This window comes from Acomys minous (assembly GCF_964271855.1).
Source record: "Acomys minous genome assembly, chromosome: 9".
NCBI lineage: Eukaryota > Metazoa > Chordata > Mammalia > Rodentia > Muridae > Acomys > Acomys minous.
The window spans coordinates 82,632,333-82,652,003 of NC_140490.1; the positions used below are offsets into that span (position 1 = coordinate 82,632,333).

The following is a 19,671-nucleotide window of genomic DNA, read 5'->3' on the forward strand; positions in this document are numbered from 1 at the left end:
CGCTTACTCTTACTCCCTCCTGCACTCAGCCATATCTCCTCCCTCCTATGGCACCTGCTGCCCACTAGCTGCCCGCTCTCAACCACACTCCTGTCCACGCCCAATCACGGCTAAGAATCAGGTCCTTCTCTCCCTCCAGAACAATGTCTCTCACCTCTTGATTCTACATGGAAGGGCTGGCCCAAGGCCATTTCTGTAACCCACACAGCTGCTAAGTCTGAGGGTCTCTCTCACCGGATTCATCTATCCATCATCAATCCCTTCACTCCTCTCCCTCAAGATAACTCCCTTCCTACATGTCAAACCCCTACAGGGCCCTGCTCTCTTAACTTTTAGAGAACACAAAGATCACCCACCTTCTCCTCAGTTCCAGAAGGATGAGGTTTCACCCCAGCAGCCACGCTGGACTCTACTGGGTTGCACATAGACTTTTCCTCCTCACCCTCTTGTCTGCTTCTGTCCAGAGTAACTCTTACATGTGGAGATTTGAACTCAAGACATGCATCACTTGTAACCAACGGTCTTTCCAAATAGGGCTAGGAAATAGAGCACAGCAGGCTGACAGGAGCTAATTACAGTCCCATGTCCCCAATGTCCACATCACCTTCAGTTACTGACTGCACTGCCTACTTCCTCTATGAGCTGGCCTAAGACTTCTGTAAAGAGAGAACAGAGACACACGGAGGGCGCCCACACTGCTCTTAGCGATGCCATCTGTCACATGTCTTTCCTTATTCTGATTCCCTCCACTAGGGACAAAATGAGCCCTTTACCTCGACTTCATGGAGCCATGGGGTCCCAGTTGAAGATGATTGGCTAAGATAGAGGGGAGAGGAGCTTGGGACATTCTGGTTCCTGACCATTCCAGGAGAAACGAACATGGCAGGATAGTGTGGTTTTGTTTAAGTGGAACCTAGAACATTCATTCAAGCAGAACATCCAGCAAGTATTGATTTGTAAGTAAAAGGCAAAGCCTGAGAACTTGAACTTAAATTAAGCTGAGGATAAAAATAGAGACTTCAAAACACAATGGCTATGGTGATGCTAAGCAGGAAGGCCTAGACATGTCTGGACATGGCTCAAAGTTGGTGTGCCTCAACACTCTCAGTGAGGACGGCCCACATCTCTTGGCAGTGTGTTCCTGGTGATTTCCTTGGCTTCTTCTATTCTCGGGGCTACAAGTTCAGCATGTTCTGCAGCCTCCTCCTTATTTCTATTCCTGTGCTGTTTCTTCAGGCTCTGTGTTGTTATTTGTGTTGCAGGACATGTGGAGTCAGCCAGATGCTGAATCTTGGGCACTTTGTTCCTGGGCTTCTTACCTTCTTCACTAAAGGGCTTTCTGACAGCCCATCAGTGAATTCCATCTTCCTTAGAGCTATGGAAGAGCTTTAGGGTTCTGCAGGCTCTTTGGACCCTAACTGCCAGAGCACAGTAGGATCTGCTGGTCCAGGACTAGCCTTCTCTCCCTCTCTCTGCACCATCATCGTTATCATCATGACCACCACCACCACCATCATCATCATTATTAGTTTTTGTTATTATTTGCAATAACCAAATTGAGAGTGCTCAGATTGGGATTCACTGTGTTGGGTTTGTTTGGTTTTTGTTTCTTTGTTTGAGACAAAATCTCAATCATTCTATTTACCAATGAAGACTCAGGAGCCAGATGCTGGGGTGAAAGCCTGCCAGCTCTGAGAGGCAGAGAAAAGCACTCAGTTGACCGTCCTCCTCATCCAGGGTCCCTCCACAAAACTTCTCCTTCTCTACTCCATCTCAAAAACAAATAAAACTGAATGTCCCTCCCTTTTACTTCCTGTGCAGCTCTCTATCCTGTCCTCCTGACTTCCTCTTACTCCCTATGGTTTCTCCCATGTTCACTCACTGTCAACTGGATGCTTGCTCCACCTGTTAATCTAAGGCTTACTTTATTTATTCCTGTTTGGAATATTCATCAGAAAACTTTAGGATTAAAGGTGTGTGCCAAGGCTGACCACACCACAGCTAGACACAGGGTTTTTTTATTTGTGTTTTGCACTAAATAACACAATCTCAGAATTCACAGAGTGATCTAATATCCTGCTACATGTCCTCTTTCTCGTCTGAATAAAAAGGAAAGATTTTTTTAGCTTTGATACCATAAACCTCTTTACAATGAAGAAGCTATTTCTGCCAAGCTTTCCACAAAGTCCAGCTTGGTTGTATTTGGCAGTGTTAGTATTAGTATTGTGCTTCTCTTGTGTGTCCTAGTGACGTCCCTATTCCTCCTGTGCAAGTTCTGATGGCCACGGTGGTTCCTGGGGCAGTTTGAATGCAGGTGTGCAGAGTACCATGGCCTCTTCTAGAAAATCAACTAAGACAACCCCGGGTTCTACCAGGAGAGGATGAAGGTTTGGGGAGAGTGGACATTTTCTCACAGTAATGAAGACAAGTATGTGTGCCCAAATATTGCAATATACAACCTGTGTTCCATCCTGGAAAGCCAGCTAGAGCCACAGTGAAGCTGTGCAGGAGACAGCACATGCCGAGACTCACGACATAGAAGCATCAACCCTTCACCTGATGTAAAACCTGTCCTTCCACCAGGACCTGCAAGCCCATAAAGACGGAGGCTCTGAGCAAATCTGGGCAGCATGGCCATTCACTCACACAGTTGCTCTGGGGAACGGTCCCCTGAGGACAGACAAAAAAAGGAGATGCTCTCAGGAGTCTCTGCCCCTAACACACTGGGCTCTGGCTTAAAAGAGATGTATTGCGACTTATCCACACTCTTCACCTAAAAGTTTTGAACTGTTGCCTCCAAAATGAAGGTATTGAAGGCAAGTCCTCAGCTAAAAACACAAAATACCAACCCAAGCTAAAGTATTCATGGTGCACAGAGGTGAGACAGGAGACAAGGTATAGTTAGTGTTGGAGCAGGCACAAAGGGCCCAGGATAGCAAGCTGCCCATTGTGATTCAGTGAGTGAGGTGAGGCCAGGCCTCTGTGACATCACAGGGTTAACCCCTGCTCCAGGAAGAGCAGCAGTCTTAGGCAGAGGACAACTCAGAGTCCACCAAGGAGGGCTAGGATTTACAGCAGTCCCATGTGCCTGACTATTTTAGGGTGAACCCTGAATAGGCATGTGCCCTAAGAAGAGGAGGTGTTGGCCTGGGCCTATCCCCAACCCTGAAGAGGCCTGGGCCCTAAGAAGAGGATGTGTGGCCTGGGCCTATCCCCAACCCTGAAGAGGCCTGGGCCCTAAGAAGAGGATGTGTGGGCCTGGGCCTATCCCCAACCCTGAAGAGGCCTGGGCCCTAAGAAAAGGATGTGTGGGCCTGGGCCTATCCCCAACCCTGAAGAGGCCTGGGCCCTAGGAAGAGGATGTGTGGCCTGGGCCTATCCCCAACCCTGAAGAGGCCTGGGCCCTAAGAAGAGGATGTGTGGGCCTTGGCCTGTCTCCACCCAGGAAGAGGCCTGGGACATATGAAAAGGAGGTGTGGGCTCGGCCTGTCCCCAAGGCTGAAGAGGCCTGGGCCCTAAGAAGAGAAGGTATGGGGCCCAGGCCTATCCACAACCCTGAATAGGCCTTGGCTCTAAGAAAATGGGGTATTAGACTGGGCCTTTCCACAACCCTGAAGAGGCCTAGGCGCAATGAACTTGAGGTGCTGGTTTCGGCCTATCACCAACTCTGAGGAGGCGCTATGACGTGGTGTTGGCATTGGCCTATCGTAATGCCTGACTAGGCTGAGGCCTGAGGAAGAATGATGGGCCTGGGACAAACTTGAATCATGATGAGGCTTTGACCCAAAGACGTCTTGTGGACCTGGGCCAGTCCACAATCCTGAATAGGCTGGGGCCATAAGAAGTGTGAGCACTGGCCTATTGTGACCCATTAAGTGAACTAGACCTGAGGAAAAATAATATACCTGGGGCTACTTCTAATTCTGATGAGGCCTGGGCCCAAAGGAAATCATGTGTTGACCTGGCTGTATCCCCAACCCTGAAGTGGCATGTGTCCAAAGAAGTCTGGGTCTACCCCTAATTCTGAAGAGGCGTCGGCCAAAGAAGAGGTGTGGGTCTCGGCCTATTGAAAATCAGGAAAAGGCCTGGACCTTAAGAAAAAGAGAGGTTGGTGTGTGCTAATACATTCCCTAAAGGGGCCTGAAACAAAGAGTACAAATGTGAGCCTGAGCCATTCTCCTGCAAAAGAAAGGGGCCTTAGACAGTCAAAATGGTGTCTCCTGGAAAGCCTGGCCCTGAAGTGTTGAGTCTTAAACATCTGCCTGTGTGTGTGTGTGTGTGTGTGTGTGTGTGTGTGTGTGTGTATCCATGCCCACTGAATAGACATCGATGCCTTGGAGTCCTTCTGTCCTTGCCAGAACCTATGGCGAAGGATCCCAGATCGCAAGAGCTTTTCTACACAACTCTTAGAAGTCCTGAAATTTATCATCTTTCATTATCTTTCTGGTACTCGGCTTGTCCTAGCTCTGTATGTAATTTTCAATAAATGAAGTCTCACTGGCTAACAGGATTATTCTGAAATGCTTAATTTCTCAGTGATCTCTTCCCTCTCTGACTAAGTCCTTAGGAACAGGCTGAGATGGTCACACACAACCAGCAAGTGGAGGAGGCTCCATGTGGAGACCAAGATCTGTGCTCAGAGCTCGTCCTCCAGAGCAGTGTGTCTCTGTCCATGGCTGGTATCTTTGCCCTTTGTTACAGTCTTAGAAATCAAACCAGATCAAATGACCCAAGTCCCCACAGAAGACAAGGATGTATCCGGAAGTCAAAGGTGCCCGAGAGAAACCTTCAAACACAAGGACCCTGACATGAGACACTGGCCTTTGAGTTGCTGGTCAGAGGAGCACAAAAGACCCGCAAACATTAGAGATTGTCGCTGCCACCTTTGGTCACTTCTGTGATCTCACCAGCAAAGCCCTATTACTGAATACACCAAGGGCATGGGACATGGGATTCAGAGATGTGGCTGGATGGGGCACTGAATCCTCCTCCGTGAGGACTAGCTTTCCTAATCCTGCCAGATGCCATAGAGTCTACCAGGGTGAGAACCGATCTTGCTCCTGTCAACCACAAAATAAAGAGTGTACTGTAGCTGGGCGGTGGTGGCCCAGGCCTTGAATCCTGGCCCTGGGAAGGTAGAGGCAGGGGGATTACTGTGAGTTCCAGGCCACCCTAGTTACACAGAAAAACTTAGTAACACAGGTGCCTGGACCCCTGCGGCATCCACATGCAAATGTGTTAGTGACACAGACTTTCCACCTGCACAGAATTAACTGCACACGGATCCTGCACCTGAGTGTCCAGTGCCCAGCGCAGAACTCCTAGAAGACACCAGAGAAGCCAGGGCTCTGCGAGGCAGCGAGTCCGCCTTCCCCTGTCACAGAAAAAAGCAGCAGGGAGACCACTGCACGGTCATGGCACAACAGGGATGTTTCACACAGGGCTCTGCTCCCCAGGCTCTGAGCGACCACAGCCAGAGCACCTAAGTCATCCCGAGGTCAGGCTTCCGCCTGGAGCTGCAGCGCCTTCTGGGGAACAGGAGGAATCATGCGGGCGGCCGATCTCGCCGCTGGTTCATGTGGCCTGGGCACTAAGTTCACACCGGCTCCCGCGGATCCTCCCTGCGTGGGGACAGCGATCCCAGCTCACCATGGCGGGGGTTCGTTGCTCTCCTCAGATCTCCCTGCAGAGGACCACAGCGCGGGAAGAACAACCACGTGTCTGTTTCTCCAACGGTCTTCGCCTGGAGGACCGGAAGTGCCCTTCCCATTCTGACTGGTGGGTTCGTGTGGACGCCCTGATTGGCTAATGAGGCTTAACTGACAGGAGCTTCTCCCTTAGGGACCAAGTACTTTGAAGGGAGAAAACACAGTGATTCGAAGTTCTGGCTTCCACTCCAGGAAAAACAAAACAAAACAAAACTGTCTCATACTCGCGGAGTTTCGCATTGCTCCTGAACTGTAAAGTCATCCATGCACTGTTCTTGCACTCAGTGTTCACTTCTTGTAGGCATTAGGTGTCTAGTGTACAAAGATCAATGTGCAGTGGAGTGATCCCCCTGCACCAAAGCCAGCCAAACAACCAAAACAACTTGGTCTATGACACCAAACACCAACAATTACAGCCCCCTATAGGGTAGTGACCAGGGTAAGCATCTGGAATGAGAAAACAGAAATAGAAAGTCTGGCCAGACGTGGTGGTAGACCCCTTTAATTCCAGCATCTAGGGAGGCAGAGGCAGGCAGATGGCTGTGAGTTCGAGGCCAGCCTGGTCTACAAAGCGAGTCCAGGACAGCCACGGCTACACAGAGAAATCCTGTCTCAAAAGAAAGGTATGAATGTGTGTGTGTATGTGTGTGTTTCATGTTAAGGAAGGTTATTAAGATGCACAGCTCTGATGCACTTTATAGGTGGAGAATGAGACAGTTATCCGAAAGATGATTTAGCAATGTAAGCAGAAGAACACAGGACACCTCAGAGTGAGCACAGAGCAGCCATGAGACTGCTAACCACAGACTCTCGGGCTGAAGAGCCTGGTTCCTTGGCTCCTTCAAGAAGCTTGGTCAAGCATCAGACCAGACCTCCCCAAATCTCCCCATAGACAGAACCCAAAAGTAATGTTCCCTTGGTGCTTTTATCAGGGCATCTGAGAACGTCTTGGATAAATTTGGTTCCCAAAAGGCTCATTTCCAACCTAACTGTGTTTTTACATATGTCCCTTAACATGTGACAATGGAAACAAAATTACCAATGAGTGGAAAGAGAGTTGACAAAGAGAGACCAGAAGAGATTAGAGCTGAAATCTACCTAATAGAGAATAAGAAATTATTAATGACACCAAATGGGCATAGTGGAAACACTGTGACCTAAATAACTTCTTCAAAGAAGACAGACACTTGTTGCTAATTTCCCTAAAGCTAAGAGTGGTGGTCCAGTCCTGGAATCACCACAAGGAAGGCTGAGGCAGGAGCATGACAAGTTTAAGGCCTGCTATGACTACAGACTGTGTGGGCAAAATATTTGGGGGACTTAACCAGACCCTCGCTCAAAATATGTTTTTGTTTCAAGCTCGGTAGGCAGATGCTGGCCAACAATTACTGCCAGCTATTCTCTACCCCAAAAAGGATTAAAGACACTACAGCCAATAGAGTGAAAATGGGTGGATTAGAAGGGAGAGCCATGGGAGGAGCCAGCTAGCTGGCTGAGTGAGTAGAGACACTTGCCTCCAAGTCTGAGGGCCTGAGATCTATAACCTGGAGAGATGCTGCGCTTCCAACTAGTCCTCTGACACCCTCACGTGTGCTGTGGCATATGTCTTTACAAATATCTCAATGGCACAAATCACAATGTTCAAAGTAAAAACAATAGAAAAAACCAAAACTAGAACAACAACCGCAATACCAAAAACCCAGCAAAAACAGCCTGCTGTGTTAGTACAACCACTGACTAAAATAGAACTCCTTTCACCACACTGTCAGGATGATTATAGGAAGCAGAGCACTGTTAACTTCTGAAGGAGAGAGAAACATGGATTCCGTTTAGATCACAGATGGGGGATGAGAAAAAGACTTATGAGAGGGCAGGAGATGTTTATCCCCTTAGGAGTCAAACCACGTGTGGGAGAGTTGGTTATTAAGCAGCTGAAAAACATACTTGAACAAAATCTGAGAGGTATAAAAATGAGCCAAAAACAGGAGGCTGAGCCTTTGGAGACTTGGGACAGTTTTGGCTGTTCATTGCTCCTCCTCAAGATGCTCCTAGAGAGAACCACTTGAGGGAAGGCTTCGGGGCTCTGGGCTCTGGTTGAGCTTCTGGGTTTTGGTTGCTAAAAGTTCCAGGAGAAGAAACCATGCTGATTATGCCAGGAGAATCGTTCCTCGCAACTGATATCCTTTCTGTTTCATTATTGTATTCTGGACTTGCAAAACCCAGGACAGGCCACCCTTCCCTGAGGGCTGTGCACGTAAGTCACCCCGGGGACTTTCTTGCCTGTCAGGAGAGGTGACACTTCGTTCCCTTTGTCCATGTCTTCTGTGCTCCTAGGCGACAGGGAGTGGTATGAGGACGTCCTTTGGTGACCTTTATTACATAAACATGGATGTTTTACCTACATGTATGCCTGTCGTCATAGACTGTGAAGTGCACTTGCTGGTTAGAATAGGCTGATTGAATCCCCTGGGACTGGAATTACAGGAAGTTGGTGGCCATCAAGTGGGTGCTGGGAATTGAACCCCAATCCTCTGGAGGAACAACTAATGTTTTCGACTGTTGCGACATCTCTTCAGCCCTGGTGGAAGATCTCAAATCAGCCTACAGTGAAATGTTGTATCCTAACATTCCCTCTCATGTAGCTCCTGGGAATCAAAATACAACAGTAAGTGTCTGAATTAAGACTGAAGAGATGGTTCATCGGGTTTAGAGCACTGGCTGTTCTTGCCGGAGACCAAGTATCAATTCTTTGCAACCACATGGCAGCTCACAACACTCTGTAATTGCATCTCAGAGGACCTGAGACCCTCTTCAAGCCTTTTTGGGGCACTACATGCATGTGGTCCACCATGTACATGCAGTAAAAGACCTATAAAAATTAAAAATTAAGATCTTTTTAAACATTTTCTAAAAATATTTTTTATTTAGTTTTTAATTTATGTGCATTGGTGTGAGGGTGTCAGATCTTGGAGGTACAGACAGTTGTGAGCTGCCCTGTGGGTGTTGGGATTTGAACCCAGGACCTTTGGAAGAGCAGACAGTGTCCTTAACCACTGAGCCAACTCTGCAGCCCCCAAAATTAATTATCTTAATAAAGACAGAATCACTTCTATATCTCTGGGGAGAGAAACATCCCAATTCATTACAAGGCCTCCTGAGTGGGAGAAGGAATTCTAGGCCAGGCTTACCACTTAAAAAAAAAAAAAACATTGTGGCAGAGCTGGGCGTGTGAGTAGGATGGTGCCTGTGAGGGTCAAAGGCATCTTTGAGGAGTCTCTCCTTACAGATTTTTGGTAGGTTTTGAGGTTTGACTTTAGGATGCCATGTGCACCATGTGCCTAAAAGAACCTTTGCTCACTCAGCCTTGTTGTTGCTCAAGCGCATCCAATACAACACACATTTTATTGTTTATTGTTTGGTTGTGTTGTTGAGATAGTCCTACACTGTGTGTTCTCGACGGCCTCAAAATCAGCATTAGACCTGCCCGGCCCAGAACTCACACGAATCTGCGTGACTCTGCCTCCAGTGTGCTGGGATTAAAGGGCTGCTGTATAAAACACTGGGTTGTAAATAAATTAATTTATATGATATTCTGGACACTCTGGAATTCTTAAACAAAAGTGACCCTTGTGAGGGTAGGGTTAGATGCTGGTCCCCACTGCCTTGTTTACTTGGGAGGCAGCAGAAGCTATTTCAGGTTGACATCTGGAAGATGGGAGGATTAGATTTGTGTTTGGAGAACTCCAGCCCCATAGAATTGATCAGGAGTTGGTAAGGCCAAACTCTGGATAAAATGATTAAGGCAGATTTTAGTTTACTCTTGAGATGGGAAAAAGAATCCACTGAGACTGAACTTAGCCTGAATTTGTCGAGGTGACTGACGAGAAGAGTCCCTGGCATTGTGGGCAAGTGTGAGCCCAGTAAAGGCAGGAAACAGAACTGTGTGAAAAGATGCTTAAAGGATGATGGGCTTGGTGTCCTCAGGTGGATGGCCCACCGGCATCCTGATGGCCACGAACCCATTCTCATTTGATGGCTTCCGCTGTGTGTCCTTGGCTGTCTTAGACTCAGATTGTAGACCAGGGTGACCTAGAACTCACAGGGATCTGCCTGCCTCTGCCTCCCTGAGCACAGGAATTACAGGTGCGACCTACAGTGCCTGCCTTTTCTTGTTTCTTTTTTCAAGACTTTGAAGCTTGACACTGAGGTATACGCGGCTGTGAGCATTTAATAATCCTCACAAAGCTGTGCTTGTTTATACTATTTTTTCATTAAAACACTGCGGTTCCGTTAAAACATCTTAAGAGGCATGCATATACTGTCTTACACATGAAAATTGCCTTCCATGTCTTCTAGAACTTTGACAATATTCTTTAATATTGTGGTCTTCCCATCTGTAGCCTAAAATATAGTAAGATAAATGTATGCTACTGAAATTTATGCAAAGTTTAAATTATTATCTCCCATAAACAATGCTTGATTTATTCATTACATTCTACCTCTTTCAGAATCAAAATACAGAAGAGTAACCATCTCTAAGGCTTTTTTCCATTAAGCTAAAAAAGTGAAGGAAAATTCACATCATTACCTATAGAAGTGAGGTTCCCGTAGGTTTCCAGCATCAGATCTCTGTAGAGACTCTTCTGAGAAGGATCCAGCAAAGCCCACTCTTCCCGAGAGAAGTTCACCTGCACATCCTCATAGGTCACTGCATCCTAACATATACCATAAGCATGCATGGATATATAGGGTATATTTGTGTAAATATATAAATTATACATAGGTAGGTAACAGAAGGAGTAAGATTCACCCCATTGTAAATGTACTTTATTGAATATATATTTACCTAATTGCCTGTGCTCAGCATATTAATTCCATGTCACAGAATTTCAAATGCAATCGCTAAGTTGTTTTAGAAGGGAAGAGAAAAGGAGAATCACGCCTCTCATTTCTGTGCACACTGGATAGGATACGGCATTGTAGGAGACAAATACATATACACAGAGACATGCAAACAGGGCAGCACTACTGAGCACTATCAGTAAAATCCTATCAAAAGGGGGCTGGAGAGATGGCTCAGTGGTTAAGAGCACCACCTGCTCTTCCAAAAGCCCTGAGTTCAATTCCCAGCAAACACATGGTGGCTCATAACCATCTGTAATGTGATTGGCACCCTCTTCTGGCTTGCAGGAGTACATGCAAGCAGAGCACTATATACATAATAATAAATAGTTTTCTTTTTAAAAATTCTATCAAAATTAGTAACTTTTATCTTCTTCAAGGCATTGCATGCACAAAACGTATATACATACATGTAAAAAAAACCCTATAAACATAAATGAAATTTAAGTTCTTAAGAAGCACAAGGTCACTCATGGAGGCCTGGTCCAGGACACAGGACACTCATTACAAGATCTGCATGGGCTACATTAGGGTCCCTCATGTCAAACTCAGGCCATCAAGCGTGCATGCCAAGCACTCTTCCCACTGAGGCATCTCACCAGCGCCGTTTGGTACAATTCCAACCTGAATCCATCCTACTGGCTCTGGCAGGTCACCCAGAAAAGCAAACAAACTAACAAACCAAACCAATTAAGCAAACAAACAAAAAGCAAGCCTGCCCCTATCGCGCAGTAGCAGGAGGAGCACTTGCTTGGTTTGTTGCTTGGCTCCTGTTCAGGCCCTTTTGGAGGTAGTGCGGGGCCAGGCCTGTCTTCCAGGCCACACTGTAGAGGGATTTTAATTTCTCATATGGCTTTTCTAACAGGAGACCCCACACAACAACCACCTAGGTCTGTGGGATCCGGCTGGGATACAAACACTCCTTAGTCCAGGAGACAGAGGCAAGCCAACCTGAGTTCAAGGCCAGCCTGGCATAGTGCAAGTTTCAAACAAAGAAAAGCTTTGGTCCAGGAGTGGTAGTACGTGGCTGTAATCCCAAACAATGGAGGGAAATTTAGTTGTAGAAGGAAGCACCCATGATCAAAAGGGATGTCTAATTGAGTGGCAGAAAACGTGGTGAATCAGAGAAGGGTGTGACATAATAGGAAAAAAAAAAGGGAAGCTACTTAAATGTGTAATGCAGAAAGAGAGGAGGTGGTTTTGCTGGGAGAATTTTACAGAGAGAAGTTTAATGAGAAAACACAATAGAACGAGCCAGAAAACGTGGAGTCAGAACGTTAGAGAAAATCTGGAGTTAGTTTCAGGCCAAGCAGAGCCTGAATGGCTGAGGTGAACCAGCCGGCCCAGGGCTCACTAAGAACAAGAAAGGCTGAGCTTATTAAGCAGTAAGTCTCAGAGGCTGGACACGTTCTAGGCCTAGTTAGATTGTATGGAGCTAGAAGCTTCCAAAACTAAGCGCAGGTCAGCAAACAGGCAATAAGTCTGAGACAACTGTATCAGGTGAATAAAAGTCTCTTCTCTACCCCACCCATGCCAGCGAACTGAACAGCACCCGGGCAGGGAAAACAGTTCCCCCAGGGGAATGTTCCCTCCGCTCCGTGTCTACGTTAAGCAGTCCTGGAAAAGGGAAATTTAACCCTGGACTGAGCCCAAAGGAAAATTCAAAGTTCTACCTTCCCCTCTCTTTCATAACATAGGTCTCTTTTCAACAGTGATACATAAAACCACCATGTTCTGAGAAAAGTAAAAGCTCTGGGCCTGGCCTCTAGAAAACACAGCCAGGACAGAAGAGATGTTCCTTCTGTCCACAGGGACCAAGGAGAAGTTAAGCATTTTTAAAAATATATTTTATTAATTTATTCATATTACATCTCAATTGTTATCCCATCCCTTGTATTCCTTCCTCCCTCCCGTTTTCCCCTTACTCCCCTGCCATATATTTTACTATATTCTTTTTAGAAAGGGAACTTTTTAAAGACAGTGGCCAAAAAGGTTTCCTTTCCCACCTGACTGTCACCAGGTATTAGAAAAGAGATTAAAGAATTAAAAATATATATATTAAACACAAGACAAAATGGGTTCGAACTCAAACTTTGTGGCCCTAGAAATGCCCTGTAACATCAATTACTAAATGACTGGACCCTGTAGCCACAGGATAGCCCACTTGTCTAATGTGACTACAGCAAGTTTAATGAAAGAAAACAAACAAGATAACTCTGGCACAAGATGCTACACTCACAGGACCACATGACATGATTGAGGCCAACCTTTGAGAAGCAGCAGCACACTGCCTGTCTAATGCCTGTGTGACCTGGTACCGGGCCCTGCTCCTGGCCCATCCTCCAGTCTGGTGAGACTCACCTCCAACAACATGGCTTCCCTCTTGTCTGATGTTACAAGTGCTAGCCCATGATTGTCAGGTGATGCAACATAAGGCGAGATACAAGGGAAGCTGCAGCAGTTGCTTTCACTGAAACAATCTGTCCCAAGCCAGGGACCTCAGGCCAGAGAGCAGGACTCAGTAATCTGACCCAAACTCTAGGGTGAGAAAAGTAAAATTCACCATCACCAAATAAATGGACAGCCACTGTGCTTTTATGACCAGGCATGTCCACAGAGTGATCTACAGAAAAAGGGCTTCTCAACACTACGTCAAAGGACACTAAAAAAAAAAAAATCTTGGCCCTCCTAAAGACTATTTGGTTTCCCCTACAAATTGCTGTCTTCCATTGCTGGAATTCTGACCTGGCTGCCACACAAAGGGCCCTGAAAGGACTAGGCTATTGATATTCTGATGACATACAAGGACCCTTCCTGCCTGACCCTCCGTGGTAAAAAAGAAACGCACACCTAAAATCCGCAGGTTGATGGTGGACACCTAAGGAGTTGATCATTCTCCCAAAGACAACGGACAGGACTGTTGGTACCTAACCTTCACCAGGCTACTCCTCTGGGCTCCACAAAACTGCCTGATTTCACAGACCAAGGTATGTTATAACTAGACAGGACAGCCTGGCATGGATGTCTCAGAAAGCTGGCAGATGTGGTTCAAGTGAATCTAAAACAGGGAGCCCTTACCCAGGGAAGGTTCTAAATGACAACGCAAGATTCCCTAAGAACTCTGGGAAAACTGACTTCACCCAGATCTGGCCTCATTAGGGAGGATAAAAGTACTTGCCAGTTTTCAGACATACCTTTTCCAGGTCAGTAACAGCGTTCTCCCAACTGGATTAAAACTACTGAAATAGTAGCTTAAACACTCCAGAAACTGGTCCCCTGATCTGGCCTCCTCCTAGCAACGGGTCCAACAATGAATGATCTTGCTTTCATAGCCAAATTTCCTCAATTAAGAGCTAAAGCTTTAGACATAGATTGAAAACACCACTGTGCATATAGATCCCACAGTTTGAACATGTAAAAAGAACAGGACACCGAGAAAACAAAACAACAACAACAACAACAACAAAACCCAAAAGGACCTTAACATCCCTCATTAGAGTCTACCAAGGACTGGATAAGCCTACTTCCCTTGTTTTGCTTTTGCAGCTGCTCCCTATATAGGGAGGGATGCCCGCCCCTAGGAGACTATGTTTATAAAACCTTCTCCACTGTCTCACAGGCTGAGAGAAGAGAGCTGGCAGAACTCTCCATTTTAAACTAAAGCATGTTTATATGACCCACTTTTCCTTTTGAAAAATACCTCTTTACTATTCTTGAAAATAAAACTACAGGGAAGAAATTGTTGATTTGAAGTTCTGATTTTAGGCCATTATCTTGGGCCTAAAAGACCAAGATGGCTAAAAGATGGAGGATAGGAAAAGAAGGCCCCTTTCTTATTTATATGTGGGGGATTATAAATTATTCTTTCTAAATCACTGATCCTCGTGATTGTCATGCTGACCTAGTGGAATTGTGAGTCCACATTTCTATGTTTACTGGAAAGTAGGAGAGGTTTTCCAAATGTCAGCAAAGATAGTTTTTATCAAAGGGTCTTTGGAGAGTTGAGTAGGAAACACTTTTTAAAAACAATCTTTCAATTTTTTTTTTAGCAATTTAGGATGACAGCAAAGTTGAGAACCCTCTCCATTACAGCATCCCCCCGACAACCTGGTCCAAGAATCTTCATGGTCACACTGTTGCCACCAGAGATCGACAGCAGAGTTCACTCTTGGTGTGCATCTTCTGTGGGCTTTGACAGAGCTACAATGGGCTCACCAGAAGGACAGCCCTGAAAATATTCAAGGTTTGATCATTTATTTCTTACTCTCAAAGACTTGTTTTTGGCTGGATTCAGACTCAGAAGAAGAAAGCAGCTCTTTTGGGGTTCAAGAATACCCTGAACTGATCACTCAGACACCAGACTTATAATGTTGAAAGTTTATTAAACACTGACCAGTCAGGGACACAGTGGACTCAGGAGCCAAACTGTGACCCTGAGCCATTTCTTTGGTTGTTGTTGTTGTTTTGGTTTTTTCGAGACAGGGTTTCTCTATGTAGCCTTGGCTGTCCTAGACTTCTTTTGTAGACCAGGCTGGGCTCTGATTCACAGCGGACCGCCTTTCTTTGCCTCCCTCCAGAGTGCTGGGATTAAAGGCCTGGGCCACCAAGCCTGCCACACTGAGCCATTTCTAAGGCAGGCTTTTTCTAAGAAAAACTGTAACCAGGTTGCAACCAGATGAGCAGGTGTGGGAAGCAAGGGGAGGGCAGCGCTGGGCCATGTTGACTAGCTAAAAAAGCCATTGAAGATGATTGGCTAAGATCGAGGGGAGAGGAGCTTGGGACATTCCGGTTCCTGACCATTCCAGGAGAAACCAACATGGCAGGATAGTGTGGTTTTGTTTAAGTGGAACCTAGAACATTCATTCATGCAGAACATCCAGCAAGTATTGACTTGTAAGTAAAAGGCAAAGCCTAAGAACTTGAACTTAATTTAAGCTGAGGATAAAAATAGAGACTTCAAAACACAATGGCTGTGGTGATGCTAAGCACGAAGGCCTAGACTGGTCTGGACATGGCTCAAAGTTGGTGCGCCTCAACACTCTCAGTGAGGACGGCGCACAACTCTTGGCAGTCTGTTCCTGGTGAATTCCTTGGCTTCTTCCATTCTCGTGGCTACAAGTTCAGCATGTTCTGTAGCCTCCTCCTTATTTCTATTCCTGTGCTGTTTCTTCAGGCTCTGTGTTGTTATTTGTGTTGCAGGACATGTGGAGTCAGCCAGATGCTGAATCTTGGGCACTTTGTTCCTGGGCTTCTTACCTTCTTCACTAAAGGGCTTTCTGACAGCCCATCAGCGAATTACATCACCCTTGGAGCTATGGAAGAGCATAGGGTTCTGCAGGCTCTTTGGACGCTAACTGCCAGAGCACAGTAGGATCTGCTGGTCCGGGACTAGCCTTCTCTCCCTCTCTCTGCACCATCATCGTTATCATCATGACCACCACCACCATCATCATTATTAGTTTTTGTTATTATTTGCAATAACCAAATTGAGAGTACTCAGCTTAGGATTCACTGTGTTGGGTTTGTTTGGTTTTTCTTTGTTTGAAACGAAATCTCAATCATTCTATTTACCAATGAAGACTCAAGAGCCAGATGCTGGGGTGAAAGCCTGCCAGCTCTGAGAGGCAGAGAAAGCACCCAGTTGACCTTCCTCCTCATCCAGGGTCCCTCCCCAAAACTTCCCCTTCTCTACTCCATCTCAAAAACCCATAAAACTGAATGTCCCTCCCTTTTGCTTCCTGTGCAGCTCTCTATCCTGTCCTCCTGACTTCCTCTTACTCCTTATGGTTTCTCCCATGTTCACTCACTGTCAACTGGATGCTTGCTCCACCTGTTAATCTAAGGCTTACTTTATTTATTCCTGTTTGGAATAGTCATCAGAAAACTTTAGGATTAAAGATGTGTGCCAAGGCTGACCACACCACAGCTAGACACAGGCGATTTTTTTATTTGTGTTTTGCAGTAAATAACACAATCTCAGAATTCACAGTGATCTAATATCCTGCAACATGTCTCTTTCTTGTCTGAATAAAAAGGAAAGATTTTTTAGCTTTGATACCATAAACAATGAAGAAGGTATTTCTGCCAAGCTTTCCACAATGTCCAGCTTGGTTGTATTTGGCAGTGTTAGTATTAGTATTGTGCTTCTCTTGTGTGTCCTAGTGACGTCCCTACTCCTCCTGCCCAAGTTCTGATGGCCACGGTGCTTCCTGGGGCAGTTTGAATGCAGGTGTGCAGGGTACCAAGGCCTCTTCTAGAAAATCAACTAAGACAACCCTGGGTTCTACCAGGAGAGGGTGATGGTTTGGGGAGAGTGGACATTTTCTCACAGTAATGAAGAAGACAAGTATGTGTGCCCACATATTGCAATATACAACCCGTGTTCCATCCTGGAAAGCCAGCTAGAGCCACAGTGAAGCTGTGCAGGAGACAGCACATGCCGAGGCTCACGACATAGAAGCATCAACCCTTCACCTGCTGTAAAATCTGTCCTTCCACCAGAACTCTACCTTCCCACAGTCTCTAAATTACACCAACAGAATCCTCATGTTCATGAGTCATGTTGCAAGGGAGGCTCCCTGAATGCAAACACACACACACACACACACACACACACACACACACACACACACAGTGTGACTATGTAAAATATTCTCTTGCCTGCAGCTGGACTTTCTGTCTCTGAAGACAGAAGCAGACTAATTTAAATTGAGGTTTATAGCTTTTTACAATTCAACATGAAACTTTACACCATTCTGGGCCACTCCATAGAATGCATGGTGGCACCACAGGCTGGGTGTCCAGCAATGCCCAGTGTTGGGTGACTGTCATGTTTTACATCTGCAGCCCCTTCATGAGAAAGAATGGAAACCCAGTGGTTGAGAGAAGGCAGCTGCAGCACAGGGCAAACATGGACTTGACAGAGTCTCTGGTCAGAGTAGGGCTGAGAAAGCCAGCCCAGCACTGCGAGACCTGCAAGCCTATGGAGACGGAGGCTCTTAGCAAATCTGGGCAGAATGGCCATTCACTCGCACAGTTGCTCTGCTGAACGGTCCCCTGAGGACGGACACAAAAAGCAGATGCTCCCAGGAGTCTCTGCCCCTAACACACTGGGCTCTGCCTTAAAAGAGATGGATTGCGAATTATCCACACTCTTCACCTAAAAGATTTGAACTGTTGCCTCCAAAACGAAGGCATTGAAGGCAAGTCCTCAGCTAAAAACACAAAAAGCAACCCAAGCTAAAGGATTCATGGTGCACAGAGGTGAGACAGGAGACAAGGTATAGTTAGTGTTGCAGCAGGCACAAGGGGCCCAGGATAGCAAGCTGCCCATTGTGATTCAGTGAGTGAGGTGAGGCCAGGCCTCTGTGACATCACAGGGTTAACCCCTGCTCCAGGAAGAGCAGCAGTCTTAGGCAGAGGACAACTCAGAGTCCACCAAGGAGGGCTGGGATTTACAGCAGTCCCATGTGCCTGCCTACTTTAGGACTTCTGGGGTGAACCCTGAATAGGCATGTGCCCTAAGAAGAGGAGGTATTGGCCTGGGCCTACCCCTAACCCTGAGAGGCCTGGGCCCTAAGAAGAGGATGTGTGGGCCTGGGCCTATCCCCAACCCTGAAGAGGCCTGGGCCCTAAGAAGAGGATGTGTGGGCCTGGGCCTATCCCTAACCCTGAAGAGGCCTGGGCCCTAAGAAGAGGATGTGTGGGCCTGGGCCTATCCCAAATGATGAAGTGGCCTGGGCCCTAAGAAGAGGATGTGCGGGCCTGGGCCTATCCCAAATGATGAAGTGGCCTGGGCCCTAAGAAGAGGATGTGTGGGTCTGGGCCTATCCCCAACCCTGAATAGGCCTTGGCTTAAGAAAATGGGGTATTAGACTGGGCCTTTCCACAACCCTGAAGAGGCCTAGGCGCAATGAACTTGAGGTGCTGGTTTTGGCCTATCACCAACTCTGAGGAGGCGCTATGATGTGGTGTTGGCATTCGCCTATCGTAATGCCTGACTAGGCTGAGGCCTGAGGAAGAATGATGGGCCTGGACAAACTTGAATCATGATGAGGCTTTGACCCAAAGACGTCCTGTGGACCTGGGCCAGTCCACAACCCTGAATAGGCTGGGGCCATAAGAAGTGTGAGCACTGGCCTATTGTGACCCATTAAGTGAACTAGACCTGAGGAAAAATAATATACTTGGGGCTACTTCTAATTCTGATGAGGCCTGGGCCCAAAGGAAATCATGTGTTGACCTGGCTGTATCCCCAACCCTGAAGCGGCATGTGTCCAAAGAAGTCTGGGTCTACCCCTAATTCTGAAGAGGCGTCGGCCAAAGAAGAGGTGTGAGTCTCGGCCTATTGAAAATCAGGAAAAGGCCTGGACCTTAAGAAAAAGATGTTGGTCTGTGCTAATACATTCCCTAAAGGGGCCTGAAGCAAAGAGTACAAATGTGAGCCTGAGCCATTCTCCTGCAAAAGAAAGGGGCCTTAGACAATCAAAATGGTGTCTCCTGGAAAGCCTGGCCCTGAAGTGTTGATCTTAAACATCTGCATGTGTGTGTGTGTGTGTGTGTGTGTGTGTGTGTGTGTGTGTATCTCTGTATGTGTCTGTATCCATGCCCACTGACTAGACATCGATGCCTTGGAGTCCTTCTGTCCTTGCCAGAACCTACGGAGAAGGATCCCAGATCGCAAGAGCTTTTCTACGCAACTCTTAGAAGTCCTGAAATTTATCATCTTTCATTATCTTTCTGGTACACGGCTTGTCCTAGCTCTGTATGTAATTTTCAATAAATGAAGTCTCACTGGCTAACAGGATTATTCTGAAATGCTTAATTTCTCAGTGATCTCTTACCTCTCTGACTAAGTCCTTAGGAACAGGCTGAGATGGTCACACACAACCAGCAAGTGGAGGAGGCTCCATGTGGAGACCAAGATCTGTGCTCAGAGCTCGGCCTCCAGAGCAGTGTGTCTCTGTCCATGGCTGGTATCTTTGCCCTTTGTTACAGTCTTAGAAATCAAACCAGATCAAATGACCCAAGTCCCCACAGAAGACAAGGATGTATCCTGAAA

The 19,671-nt window shown here is 46.6% G+C and overlaps 1 protein-coding gene across 1 annotated transcript in view; it reads right to left on the reverse strand.

Moving 5' to 3' along the window:
* The window catches only part of LOC311604974 (zinc finger protein 560-like), a 225,943-nt gene that overhangs the window by 26,325 nt on the left and 179,947 nt on the right, over positions 1-19,671 (reverse strand). Inside the window, exon 4 of the mRNA XM_084795253.1 lies at positions 357-536. Coding sequence (XP_084651379.1) covers positions 357-536 — 180 coding nt within the window. The remainder of the gene's footprint in view (positions 1-356; positions 537-19,671) is intronic.